Raw genomic sequence first — 14107 nt, forward strand, 5'->3', positions numbered from 1 at the left:
CTCCTGGGCTCAGATATTAATTTTTAAAGTTTTTATTTCTTCCAAAATGGCAGTCGTGACTTTCTGCTTCCCTTTAAAAAAATTTCCTTCAAAAGGCTTCTAAAATAATTATCAGTGATAATGTCCAATAGTATTTACCTTATAATTGTCACCTCCATCAGCTTCACCAATTTTTAATGTCCCGAACACTTTAAAAACTTTGTTTAAATTTTGACCTCCTAGCAAAGGCTGCCAATGTTTTTCTATGATATTATAGTCCTAGAGTAGGCTAGCTGCTTCGATTTCCCGTTTCCATCTGACACTTCCTGCTTTTCTTGCCACCAAATTCCGTTTTCACTGTTTGATGTATTTCCTGTGTTGACTATGAGAGCTGCAAATCTGTGACGATGGAGCTTTTTCACCAAAACCGCAAGCAGACAAAACAATACATTCCTTTCCACTTTTTTAGCACTGTCCTTTAAATTTACAAAATTCAAATTTCGCCCCTTCTCCCCTTCTTCCAAGCTTTCTGAATCTCTATTTCCCAACTTCTGATTTTATTTTGTTTAACTTTAAATAGTCCCGGAATAAAGATAGTCATCAGTACCTTTTTCTGCAGTTATCCAGATCCAACATCGGTCTTGTATAGGTTTAGATGTGTAGCAGTTTCAAAGAAGGTTAGGATGCGGTCGAGCATATGTCAAATAAATGACTCTGGAAACTTCTGCAGATGATGAATATGCAACTCGTCTCTGGAGACCCCTCAAAGCCTCAAAGGAGCCCCCCCCCCCGGGACTCCCTTTTAGCCAAGGTAAATCTCAGAGTTTCCTGTGCATATCTTGGACTGATCTCTGACTGAGAAAAGTAGGCAGTAGGCATTAAATTGCCATCTACTACCCCGAACAGAAGCCCCAGCTTGCTCCCCTTCTAAGAAGCAATTCAGCTCGGCATTTTCCAACCCCGGAAGTCCCCCAAACCGAGGTGCATTCTAGTCACACCGTGGTGGCCTCGGCAGAACTGGTTCCCGGTTTTGCTTCATTTAGCGAGGGGGATATTTTATCACGTGTCCTTCTTTCGGCCCAGGAAGGACATGTGTTTCATCACAACGTACCTCACCTGAAGCTGACAGTGTAGTTCATCGATCCTGCAAATTTTCGAGCAGAGTCCAGCACGTCTTTCTGAACAGTAGAAAGTTGTCTACCCATGCTTCCTATGACAGGAAGTGGGGGAAGTTCCTTCGGTTTTTGACTGACCCTACAGTCTCACCCCATCGGGTGCGCCTACCGGTGATTTTTGATTTTCTGTTGTCCTTGGTGGATGCTGGACTTTCCTTTTTTTCTGTTAAAGTTTATTTATCAGCAATATCATCGTACCATGAATCTGTTGAGGGGCATTCATTCTTTGCTTATCCTAATTCGAAGCAGTTTCTGAAAGGACTGGTCAGATTGCATCCTCCGTCTAGATCACCTCCACAGTTGTGGGATTTGTCGTTAGTATTGGACAGGTTGACTTGGCAGCCCTTTGAACCAATGGCAACCTGTTCCCTACAGCTTCTATCCTGGAAGACTGCATTTTTGGTGGCAATTACGTCAGCACACCATGTAGGGAAGCTCATGGCTATGCGTTGTGACCACCCATACTTAGTTTTTCATGAGTCCGGAGTGTCGTTGGCTCCTGATGTTTCGTTTCTCCCTAAGGTGGTTTCCAAGTTTCACCTTAAGTTGGACGTTTGGTTACCTACGTTTTATCCCATGCCTTCCTCGGACGAGGAACGTTGGTGGCACACTTTGGATGTTAAGCATGCGTTACTTTTTTACTTGAGTCTTTCTAAGAGTTTTCGTCAGGACCAGCATCTTTTTGTTTCCTATGCTGCTCCTAGATTGGGTTCAAAAATTTCATCTCAGCAGCTTTCGAAGTGGATTACTATTAAACTGTGCTACTTGCTGGCGAAGAAGCCGTTGCCTGGACCCATTCGTGGATACTCTACTAGAGCGATGGCGACATCAGTGGCATTCCTGAAGGGTATTTCCTTGACGGATGTGTGCAAGCCGCCACTTGGTCATCTTCTCATGCTTTCATGAAGCATTACGCTCTGGATGTGCATGCTCAGCAGAGGACTCGTCTGGGAGCTGTGGTGCTGCAAGCTGTCTCTTCTGGTTGACCGTCTTCCCACCTCCAGGTATGTCTTGCTTGCTAATCTCCCATGAGTGTGAAGCACAGAGACCACGAAGAAGATAGACAGGTTGCTTACCTGTATCTGTAGATCTTTGAGTGGTCATCTGTGCATTCACACTACCCGCCCTCCTTCCCCACTGCTGACAGTCTCCCTATGGTAGGGGCTTCCAGCGGTCAGGAAGGAACTGGTGGGATCCTTGCGCTGGCTCCGGTGAGCATGCATACTGGGACCCGGGCTTTTTAGGTACCGATTCGGGGATCAGTGTGAGCGCTCTATCCCATGAGTGTGAATGCACAGATGACCACTCGAAGATCTACAGTTACAGGTAATCAACCTGTCTTTTTTCTGCTGCTAAGATTCTGGGGGTTTATCCTTGGGGTGCAATGGTCTGGGTGACTCAGAGGATGTCCGTTCTAAGTCAGGCTCTGTAATGTCTTGGGATAGAAAACCAGGCCAGTTTTGGAATTTAAAATATGTAGTAGCTTTTATGAAGTAGCATACTAGAACAAAAATAGCTTCAAAAATGATGTTGCTTTCAGCTGTGTATAGCTTTTAACTATGAACTGATAGATTTTGTTGCCTTTGTTCTTACTGCTGAAAGAAAGAGAATAGTGGTTGAAATGCAAAATAGCTGCTAGATACAAATAAGTTTTTTCTTCTGTTTTGAAGGGTCTCTTTCCCTCTGCCCCAACCTTTATTGAATTTGACATAAGGAGTATGCTGAATATTCTGTATGGCTGCTGTAGCAACATGCTGTTCAATCTCTGGACTTTCTCCCCAAGGCAGTGAACAATGCAGCAAATGAGTTGCAAGGACATACATAACAGTCCAATGAAACCATCACAAGTTACTAATTTAAAAGCATTCAGGCTTTTAACACACAATAATTAAATCAGCAAACTCAGAGCCCAGTCTGCTGGGGGGAAATCACCTTCCAAAAATCCTCTCTGGAATAAAACTGCCTTGCATGCCTTCCTGTGTTTAGTGAGTTAAGGCAGTCTCCTCACCCTATGGCAGTCTGATGCACAGGGCTGTAAAGGGAGGAGATTCATTTGCCACAGAGCCTGAGGTGATTAACCTACTGAATTCTCAATAAAACCTTGAAAACCTAGTTACTGTGTCAGTTGTGGTTTAGGATAGATGCTTAGATCAAACTAAAGTGCTCTTTAATACAGCTCTTTGTACAATAAAGAGAATCAGCAAAGCGGGCTATTGAGTACTATAAGCATACTTACGGGATTAATTGGAGCCCCCTTTTTGTGAGCAACAATTACTTTGATCTAACCTTGACCTATTAGCAGATAAAATACAGAGTTCTATATCAAGTGTAGCAGATGGGTCAGAGATATTAAATCAAATGATATTCAAATATTCAACTAGATGTATTACATGCCCAGGAGATTAAATCCTCCTCCAGTCTGGTTCCATGCTTTCTCCCTTCTATATCTATTTAGCTGTTGGTTTTAGGATTTTTTATGATTCCTGAACAGGAAATATTGCTGCATTCTTGTTCTTTATTGGTGCTCCTTCTACACATGATATACTATTATGATGCCCAGTGTAACCAGATTTATAGTGCTGTGCATTTATTTATTCAATTATGCCCCACCTTTCTCCCCAGTGGGGACCCAAAGCAGCTGACATAATTTTCTTCTTCTCCATTTTATTCTCGCATCAATCTTATAAGGTAGGTTAGGCTGAGAAAGTGCAACCAGCCCAGGGTCACCCCGCGAGCTTCCATGGCACACCACACTGACTTTCAGTATAGCGTTTATCTGTATAGGAATGCGTCAACTTGATGAACTTGTTCTGCTGTAGCTAAAGTAGCTGTCCTAATACATCAGATTCGAAAGGTTGTATTTTATAGCTGTGGCTACTGCACCAGCAAGGAGAACATTAGCCTTCATCATTCAATCAATCTTGTTTGTGTTTCTGTTCTTGCATCTTCATCAGTAGTAGAATCCATAGTAATTCTGCTTAAGACTTACTGAAGGCAAGTGGAGTATTTGCGGTGATTGTTTGTGAAGCTATATAATTGATAAGCTCCACTTGGTCTGAAGTGTATATGGAAATAACTCCTGTGCCATTGCTGTGGCCAGAGATTCAGAGAGATGGCATCGGCTGGTGAGAGGGTGCACAGCTCATTGTGGAAGGCCCCTGACTTTTGAGAGAGGAATTTCCAGGATGATGTTGCTGAAAGGGGGAGTCAAATGTCTGCTTTCTGCGTGTACTCTTCTGGGGCCCCATAAAAGTCCTGATATAATTAGTCTTTGCATTATCTTAAATAAAAGAAATATTAAGAATGGTTGGATTAATATGTTCAGAATACATCTTTGTTGAGTGAAAACCAGCCAAAATCTTGCATTCTATGCACTGTGTTTAATCTGCTAGCTGACCGGGGCATGATACCTATTTTGATAGCTCCCATATATCTGCAGGTGGCAGGCTTCAAGGTGGACATCCTTTTTTGTGAGGCAATGCTGAGATCTTAGAAGTGAAAGTACATAGTTTCTGCCTGCTGGAAGTGAACTGTGTAATCATGAGCTGCAGATTTGAGGTGAGAACTAGCAGAGAAGGGAATTTGGTAGGTTATATGGAATCTAAAATGTTCTTGAGAAAAACAAGCATTGGCAAGCCAACCTGAAGAGATCCAAATTAAATTGCAAGCTGTTTTTGCATTTCATTTCTGTATTGAAGAGCCTTCTCATTTTAATGCAGAATGGCTCATAATAGTGAAAGAATGAGAGGGCTATGGAAGCTGCTTTGAGTGTTTGCTCACAGTATATATCTTCTCCTTGTGATTTGCTTTGTTTGAATCTTGTATTCTTTTTTTGGTTACGGTACTTTTGTGCATCTACACTACGTCCTACACTATGTGTCAGGTAGGTATTAAATGTCTAATATATCCTCTGTCTCTTTCTTTCTAGTATATAGTGGAGTGTCATGGAAACACACTGCTTCCCCAGTTTTTGGGCATGTACCGGCTTACTGTTGATGGAGTTGAAGTATATATGATTGTCACAAGAAATGTATTCAGCCATCGCTTATCTGTTTATAGAAAATATGATTTAAAGGTAAGCAGCACCTTTTAAATATTAATAATATAGTGGTTAGAATAGTTTTGTGGGGAAAAGTGATGCAGAGGCAGTTTCTGTACAAGTTATATGCCCTGAGCTCAATGCTGCTAGGAAGTGGATTTATTTTTTTGCTTTCCCCCAGCATTGTAGTGCATTTGTGCATCTCCTGGGGTTTCCTCAGATTTTTTCTAGTCTTTATCAAACTTTGTTTGCTCTGAAGTTTTGGGGAAGGTCCTAGTTAAGCCTAGATACTTGCTGTATGACTGGGAAAATTCAGATTTTCCCACTGGCAGCACCCATTTCTCCTCTGCCTCCAGGGGCTTTTTTTTAAAAAGGCTCCAGAATATCATTATATTGATAACATTATACTAATATGCATACAGGTTGTCTAAATGCATGGCTTTCATTTAGGAAAGTCTCCAGGCCCTTCTGTTGAAGAGATATTGCCTTTCCTTTTATATCTGTACAATGGAAGAAGCTAGAGCAGGGGTGGCCAAACTTGCTTAACGTAAGAGCCACATTGAATAAACATCAGATGTTTGAGAGCCGCAAGACATGAATGTCAGATGTTTGAGAGCTGCAAGGAAGGACAGAAAGCAAATAGATGTTTGAGAGCCGCAAGACATGAATGTCAGATGTTTGAGAGCTGCAAGGAAGGACAGAAAGCAAATAGATGGGGTGAGGGAGAGGTGGAAAGAAAGCAACTTCAACCTCAAGAGCCACATTGAATAAACATCAGATGTTTGAGAGCTGCAAGACATGAATGGGGTGAGGGAGGGGGTGGAAAAGAAAGCAACTTCAACTTCAAGAGCCACATTGAATAAACATCAGATGTTTGAGAGCCGCAAGACATGAATGTCAGTTGTTTGAGAGCTGCAAGGAAGGACAGAAAGCAGATAGATGTTTGAGAGCCGCAAGACATGAATGTCAGATGTTTGAGAGCTGCAAGGAAGGACAGAAAGCAAATAGATGGGGTGAGGGAGAGGTGGAAAGAAAGCAACTTCAACTTTAAATGCATTCTCCAAGCCAGCCAGTGGGGCGGTGGGGGCTTAGAGAGCCACATGTGGCTCCGGAGCTGCAGTTTGGCTACCCCTGAGCTAGAGACTTCCTCTGCAACGAAAGCTTGAAAATTAGAGAACCTGGTACACATATGTTCTGTTGATATAACATTATTCTAGGCCTTTTTTTAAATTGCAAGCGCCCTGATGGCCCAAGGAGTGGTGGCTTTTCTGGGGGACTAGGCAGGAAAACTATACCAGCAACAGGGAAACCACCCAAACTTGTTCCTGTGCGGAAACCACCAGAATCTATTGGGTATTTCATATTTAAGTTCCAACTATTGAAGTATTTTAAAATCAAGCAAACTGTTCTGTTAACCTGTGATTACTAAAATAGAACTTGTGGCGTATTTACCCCCAAAATGCCTTTTATGGAAATAAGATCATTTGAGTGCATCATGTGTTGTAAAGGAAGTGGCTTAGCAGAATTATGCTAGCTAAAAGTAGATAAGTGTTAATTAAGGGTTGCAGTAGAAGCCATTTGAGGGGGAAATTGAGAGATTCTATTGCATCCTTAATGCATTCTGATGGCTACTACGACTTACTCTGCTTGCGGATTTCTTTTTGGAAACCAACAGAACAGTGTTAAGTCTGCTCTGTGGCTCTCCAGTGCTTTAATGACTATTCTTTTATTAAAATAAGCTCAGTTACAGTTGGGGGATGGATGGGATTGAAAAGCCACACTGTGCAAATATCTGTTAAATGTTAACCTGAGCGAGATAAATTTAGTTTCTCATAACTGACAGTCTATCCATGGCCGTCCCTTACAAGAAGGAATGTGATGAAGTAAAAGGCATCTCAATTGGAGACTTGGCCAGCCTCTCTTTCAAACAGACAGTTCTCAAAGACAGATTGATTTTCAATGTACCTTATTTTAACCAGCTGACACAGTTAGCAGAAGAAAATATATTGTACACATTCACATATGTAGATAAATCCAGGTGGGCAGCTGTGTTGGTCTGAAGCAGTAGAACAAAGAAGGAGTCAAGTTATACCTTTAAGACCAACTAAGTTTTATTCAGAATGTAAGCTTTCATGTGCTAGAAGCACACTTCATCAGACAATAGTATGGAATGGCAAGCAGTCCTAAATTTATTATTATTAGTTTATTTATATTCTGCCCATTCCCCCATGGGGGCTCAGAGCGGGGCGCATTAGAGAAAGTGGGCAGTGAGTTAGTATGCAAAGTCATGGAAATGTTTTTTAGCAGATTAAAAGAATCACAAGTTGCGGTCTGGTGTTAGTTTGTGCTGACTGGGCTGAAACAACAATGAAGGGTAATATAAATTGGATTAGCAGATTGATGTCTTTGTCATTAAATATTCTGGGTGTGAAGTGCAATAAATGAGAGTCTGTTGTAATGTTAGCTCTGGGTTTAAAAGAGAGCATAGATTTCTTATAGGTTTAATTTAAACATGTAGGGGAGGGATGGTGGCTCAGTGGTAAAGCGTCTGCTTGGTAAGCGGAAGGTCCCAGGTTCAATCCCCAGCATCTCCAACTAAAAAGGGTCAAGGCAAATAGGCATGAAAACCTCAGCTTGAGACCCTGGAGAGCTGCTGCCAGTCTTGAGTAGACAATACTGACTTTGATGGACCCAGGGTCTGATTCAGTATAAGGCAGCTTCATATGTTCATGTAACGCACATATAACCATAATTCTAGTTCGCTATTGGAAGAAAGAATACATTAAAATATAGTGGAGGATGGGTTAGTATATGTAATGAGATAAACAGCCAATATCCCTTATTTGAATATGTCAATACAAAAAACATTATTCTGATATACTATTCTAAAAGAAAAATACATTGGAATACTTTGGATATATAGCTATACTTGGTGAAAGTGGATTTAGTATATGTAAAGAGATTTAAAAAACCCAATATTCCTGTTCAGTTCTGGGGAGGTGTTTGTTCCAAGTTTCATAATAATTTGTAATTCAGAAGTTTCCCTCTCCATTCTGTCCTTGCAGTTCCTTTGCAGCAAAACAGCAACTTTGAGGTCACCCATTGAATGTTCTGGAAGGTTAAAATGTTCTCCTATGGGTTTCTCAGTTTTGTGATTCCTGATGTCAGATTTGTGTCCATTTATACTTTGTCATTGTGTTTGTCCTGTTTGCCCTATGTAGAGAACTGAAGGGCATTGTTGGCATTTAATGGCATATATAATGCTGGAATATGAAGAAGTGAATGAGCCTGAGATGGTGTAGTTAATGCTGTTAGGTCTTGTGATTTTGTTGTCTCAGTGTGTATGGCAGCAAACTTGGCACTTCGGTTTATTGCAAGCTCTGGTACTGGTGTCCATGCTCATGTGAGATGTTGTACGTGAGGAGTTGTTTGAGATTGGGGGGCTATCTGTGTGCAAGAAAAGGTTTCCCCCCCCCGTACTTTTGAAAGAGAGCTGTCACTGTCCAATAGAGGTTGTGAGTCACTGATGATATGTTGAACTGTTTTCAGTTGAGAGTTGTGTGTGACCACTAGTAGTGTTCAGTTGTTGTCTTTTGGGGGGCTGTCTTGTAGCAGGTTTTCACTGGGTGATAACAGATGGCTGGTTTGGGGCGGCTTGAAACTGCCGGAAATACAGCGTCCCAGAGCTTCCAGATAGTGCTCGGGGAAAGGGGTGGGCTGTGGGCGCCCGGGGAGCACCAGGAAAGCTCACACATTCTGTCTGCAGCTCCCTGGGCACTTTTCAGGTGCTTCCCAGCTTTCCAGACAGCCGAGAGACGCCCCAGCGAAAAGGCACCACTTTTGAAGTGGTGCCTTTTTGAGCCGGGTAAATCAGCCTAGAGGACGGGGTGAGTATGGGACAGGGGCAGGCAGCAGATGTTGCCCTCTGGAGGGTTTTTTTGGGTTGATCTCAGAGGCATCTCTGAGTCAACCGAAAGTGCCAGTCTGTTAGCAGCCTCTAGGTATCATTCTGACTTCATCAGGTTGGTACTTTAGTTCCAAAAAGGTTTGTTGTAGATCCCGCAGGTGAGAATCTCTGTCAGCAGGAATACAAGATCATTTCCATAGGTACCACAGAAACACGTAACAAAAGGGCCAAAATCCATATCTCCAAGGGGAGGGAAGAATTGGGGGACTTCAGAAGTGTTTGTGATGTGGCATGGAAGGGTCCCTTGCATTAGCCTGAGCATCTCTTTGGATCCTTGCCAAATGTAGTGAATAAATTCATGTTCCTTAGTGTGTATATTGCCAGTTATCCCGGACAGACTATTCTGTAATTGCAATATGTAGGTACAGTTGGCTTTGCTGCCAGTCCGTTTACAGACTAGGGCTTTAAGAATATTTCACCAGAATTTGTAGTCAAAATTTAAGTGATAACAGTACGATGAGGAAAATCCAAATTTCAACAGTGAAATGTTCTTGTGCCTTTTGTTGCATAGATGTCCTGTGCCCTTTGTTCCATAGAACTACTAACTAAGATGTCTAGATTGACGTTTTCTTTTTTAATGCAGTAAGGTTTTTTTTTATTTACAGCCATCAGGTTGCTATTCTAATGTGGAATTGTGTTGGAATTGTTCATTTGTGCTGATATAATCTGAATGATTTTGTGAAACTTTTTTGGTGTGTGAAAAAAGAACTGCTCGTGGTTCTGGTAAAGTAGTTCCACACTGATGAGCAGCTTTGCCATTAAATATTAGTTTCTGTGTTGGATCACATGTTACAAATACAGCTTTTCTGTTTCAGGGTTCTACAGTAGCAAGAGAAGCCAGTGACAAGGAAAAGGTATGCCAAAGTTATACCAACTTACTTAATTTCAACTTTTTTGAAACAAGACCAGAATAGTGGCTGTCCTGCATCATTATTCCATAGCTTCAGATTCTGTATGAATCTTGGCGAAGACCTTAACTGCAAACCAAAAGTGCACACAAAATCCCAGAGTGGTGCAAGCCTTTACTTTGAAAGTGGTTCCCATCATTCTTACGGTTCAGCTATTTGGATTAAAGCTATCTCTGATAATATCAACCAACCACTAACCCAGTTCTTAAGGAAAACATTGACTATCCCTGTTGTGTGTCAAACATTGTATTACAAGCAGAATTTGGAAGCAAGAGCATGGCTTTTTGCCTTCAAACTGGGATACCCACAGATCAACCTGGGTGTGAAAGCCCTAGATGAGAAACTGATGAAATTTATAATGCTGATTGATGATATTTTTGAGATGGGCAAAACCAAAGCAGTTTCTCTGATCAAAAAGTGAGTCCTTGAAAGTGACCATGGTAATTTGAACCTGAAAACCTGCAGAGTATGCTCACCCCTATTTTTGGGGCTATCTTATCCAAAGCTTTTAAAAAAAACCCATATGCACTGCCTTACCATCCCACATTATTGCAGAGCTTTTTTGTTTGTGAGACTGAACATTTTACTTAATAGTGGTTTTGCAAAGGATATTTTTGAATAGGCCCTACACTGATAGAATCTGCCCTTGTGGGCTTAACAAGATTGGTACATCCTTTCATGCTCTGCTGGAATGCAGATTTTTGCGGTTATGAGGGACTACTATATGAAGCCTTTATTCAACCAATCATCATTCCCCCCCCCCCCCCCATAATCCAGAAACCTGGCTCTTTTGATCAGTGATAAGGTTCCTAAGATCACTCTTGCAATCACAAAATTTGTCTCAATCCTTTTAGCCCTTGCATTTAAAAAAAGAAAGAAATGTCTTCTGCTGCTCAAGATTCATGAATCAATGAGCTTCTAAGGGTACAAAAGGAAAACTTAGGGTTCCTCTCACCAATAGTGGAAGATAACACCCAGCATGCGGTTTGTCTGGTTTATTTTATCTATCACAAAGAAACACAACTTAGCATTTTGAAGAAGTGTTGAAAAATATCTGTCACTCTCAGCTTCTCCTTTCCTTTTAACTTGTTAAACAAAACCTTGTTAAATGCTGCCCTTCTATACTTGAGGGATCTGCCCCCAAAGTGCTTTCTCTCTCTCTCGGCTTGACTTCGCGAACGAAGATTTAAGAAGGGTGCAGTAGTCCACGTCTGCTGCAGGCTTGCTGGTGGCTGACAAGACCAATGCGGGACAGGCAGATCCGGCCACAGTGGCTGCAGGGGAAAGTCTGATTTGGGGTTGGTGCTGTAGCAGTGCGATTCTTCCTCAAAAGTGCTCTAGAGTACTGTGAAATCCACAAGTGATGATCTGCTTGAAGAAGAGCTTCTACAAGCAAGCACACACACTACAGAACTTGTTATAACACTGGAGGAACTCTACAAGCAAGGAACCTCAGTCACCATGTTCCTTCTGCTCACAATCCTTTAGAAGCAACCCAACTGTATGTTTTTTGCCCTGTGACATTTCAACAATAATGGAATTGGTTTATGCCAGCAATTATTGAAACATACTTGGAGAGGCATTGAATTTTTTAACAAAAGAATAGTAGATTTCAGCAGCTGCCAAGTTCTGACAGCTAGTGTTTTGCCTTCTCTTTCCTGAATTTATATAGTGATAAACAGACTTGAGGCCCCTGAAAAACTAGCAGGCCTTTTATTGTAGTATCAACTTTTCAGAGAGTGGAGTCCTTGTCTATAAAAGCTTATGCTAGAATTAAACTGTGGTAGTTTTTAAGGTGTCACAGGACCCCTGCTTATTTGTGCAGCAAAAAACTAATACGACTGCTCCAATTATATAGTGACTTGTTGCTCTTACTCTTGCCTTGGATGATTCTACCTTGGACAAGGATAGTATGGAATGCACCTGTCACCTGTCCCGTTTTTGTCAATTATTGCCTGTTGGCAGTGGGCCAGCTGCTACAGCAACTAGGAGTCTCATGGTCTAGATCGCTTCCATCCCAGTACTAGATCTTGCTCAAGGAGTCTACAGTAAAATCCGTAATCTGTCTCCTACAACAGGAAGTGGCTTTCAGAACATTTCTACTATGCAGAAGTGAACATGAGAATACATTTTTAAAGAAATAGGCCTGAAACTGTAGCTCCTTGAGCCTGACATAAATTAAGTTTGGCATGGTGTAGATGCATCTTTTTCATGATGACATTCATCTGCTTCAGTTATACCTTGTCTTTCTCTTCAATTGGAACCCAAAGCAGCATACAGGGCCTCCTGCCTTTAACCTTTGCAGCAACGCCATGGAAGTAGCGAGTGCAGTAGTTAGTGTGCTGGACTAGGTAGGATCTGAGAGACCTGCGTCTGAATGCTGTGGAAATTTACTGGGTGAACTTAGGCCAGTCACACATCCCCATATCTGAGGATGTGTGACTGGCCTAATTAGGTCTCCCAGATCTAGCCTAGCCAGTCCAGTGAACTAATTACTGCACTCACTACTTGACAGGACACCCCTTATGAGACTGCTGTAAATTTCCTCCAACAAAAAGCATCTCATCTTTATACCCTGCTTGGGTTGTGTTGCTTCTGTTGTTGGGAACAGTGTGAGGAAATTCCCTCATTTACTGTGGCATGAAGAATTTGTCTTATTCTTCCATGACTTCTTAACACAAGAAAGAACTTGCCAACAAAAGGAATTCTTCAGTCTCTTATCCAACAAGAGTTACACACCAAAAAAGCCCTTCTTCCAGCCAGTCTGAATCCTGCCATATGCACTAACTCCAGTCTCCCCTCCACATAAAATGTGTAGCTGCTGCTGGGTTGAGGAGAGCTGTTGCTTATTTGCCGGCTTTAATGGGATAGCTTCATGCAAGCTTCCGTGTTAGCTAGCGTATCTTGGCAGGGCTGTCACTGGACCTGAGCTGCTATGAAACTGCTTCAGACCAGCTGCTGTCACAAGTTAGCTTAGTCGTTGGAGCTTTATTTCTTTCCTAGACTTCTGACAAATAGGGGCTTGTCCTTTGCAGCGAGTATTGACAAGGAGGTGAATAAAATGATTTTTTAAAAAAATACAGATCAAGCAGCACAATGTTTCCTTTATTTTCTTGCTGTGAGTTCTCTAATTGGCTTAATGTAAGCAAATCAATCATGAAAGCCAATTAGGATACTGTTAATGTGAAGGAGGAAAATATGATACAGATGTGTCTTTGAGTGCTGAGTCAAATGGTATTCCTTATGGTGCACCCTGTTGTCATGGCTCATTAATGCCCTCTTGTGGCAGTTACTTTGCATTTTTGATGAGTCTGACTTCATTTCCGCTACAGTCGAGCAGTGCCTGTTGGACCAGGCATGTTTGGTTGTGTGTATGTTTCAAAATGATTCTTATGTGCCAGCTTTTGTCTCTTGTCTTAGGCCAAAGAACTGCCAACCTTCAAAGACAATGACTTCATTAATGACGGTCAAAAGATTCATATTGATGAAGCCAACAAAAAGATGTTTCTCGAAAAGCTTAAAAAGGATGTTGAGGTAACACTGCTGTTTGTTGGACACTTTTGTCCATGAGTATGACACTTTTAGCAGGAACAGGATAAGCATTAGCAAATATGTAGTAATACCTGTCATGGTGACACTTAACTCATGCCTCACGGATTCTTGAATTGTGCAAAATGCTTCAGACAAAAAATGTTTAAAGGCTTTAGAGTGACCAGTCCTTAAATAGTTTGCCCAATCTGTGAATTGTTTGCCCTGGTAAAGAACTCAAAATTCCATAATTGATAATTTTGTTTCATTTTTTGTTGTCGTTCAACTAATATGAAAGCCATATTCTGCATTATAAGGGTGTTTAGGCTTACCTACTTGCATAAGGGGAGTGCTAGGTTTGGTGTATCTTTTAAAAGAGGCAGGTGTACATGTCCTGCAAAAATTGTCCTGAGGAAAAAAGAGAAGACATTTGACCTTCTAGCCTTGTTTTTGAGGTTTGTTTTCCACCTGTCTTCTCTAGGACATGATTCAATCGGTTACTCTGTTCAGT

At 41.6% G+C, this 14107-nt stretch overlaps 1 protein-coding gene across 1 annotated transcript in view; it reads left to right on the forward strand.

Annotated features, from left to right (window-relative positions):
- The window catches only part of PIP4K2A (phosphatidylinositol-5-phosphate 4-kinase type 2 alpha), a 123451-nt gene that overhangs the window by 92126 nt on the left and 17218 nt on the right, over positions 1 to 14107 (forward strand). The window contains exons 5-7 of the mRNA XM_060248383.1: positions 5083 to 5229; positions 9976 to 10014; positions 13489 to 13602. Coding sequence (XP_060104366.1) covers positions 5083 to 5229; positions 9976 to 10014; positions 13489 to 13602 — 300 coding nt within the window. The remainder of the gene's footprint in view (positions 1 to 5082; positions 5230 to 9975; positions 10015 to 13488; positions 13603 to 14107) is intronic.

The sequence above is a fragment of the Heteronotia binoei genome, chromosome 10, assembly GCF_032191835.1.
Source record: "Heteronotia binoei isolate CCM8104 ecotype False Entrance Well chromosome 10, APGP_CSIRO_Hbin_v1, whole genome shotgun sequence".
Taxonomy (NCBI): domain Eukaryota; kingdom Metazoa; phylum Chordata; class Lepidosauria; order Squamata; family Gekkonidae; genus Heteronotia; species Heteronotia binoei.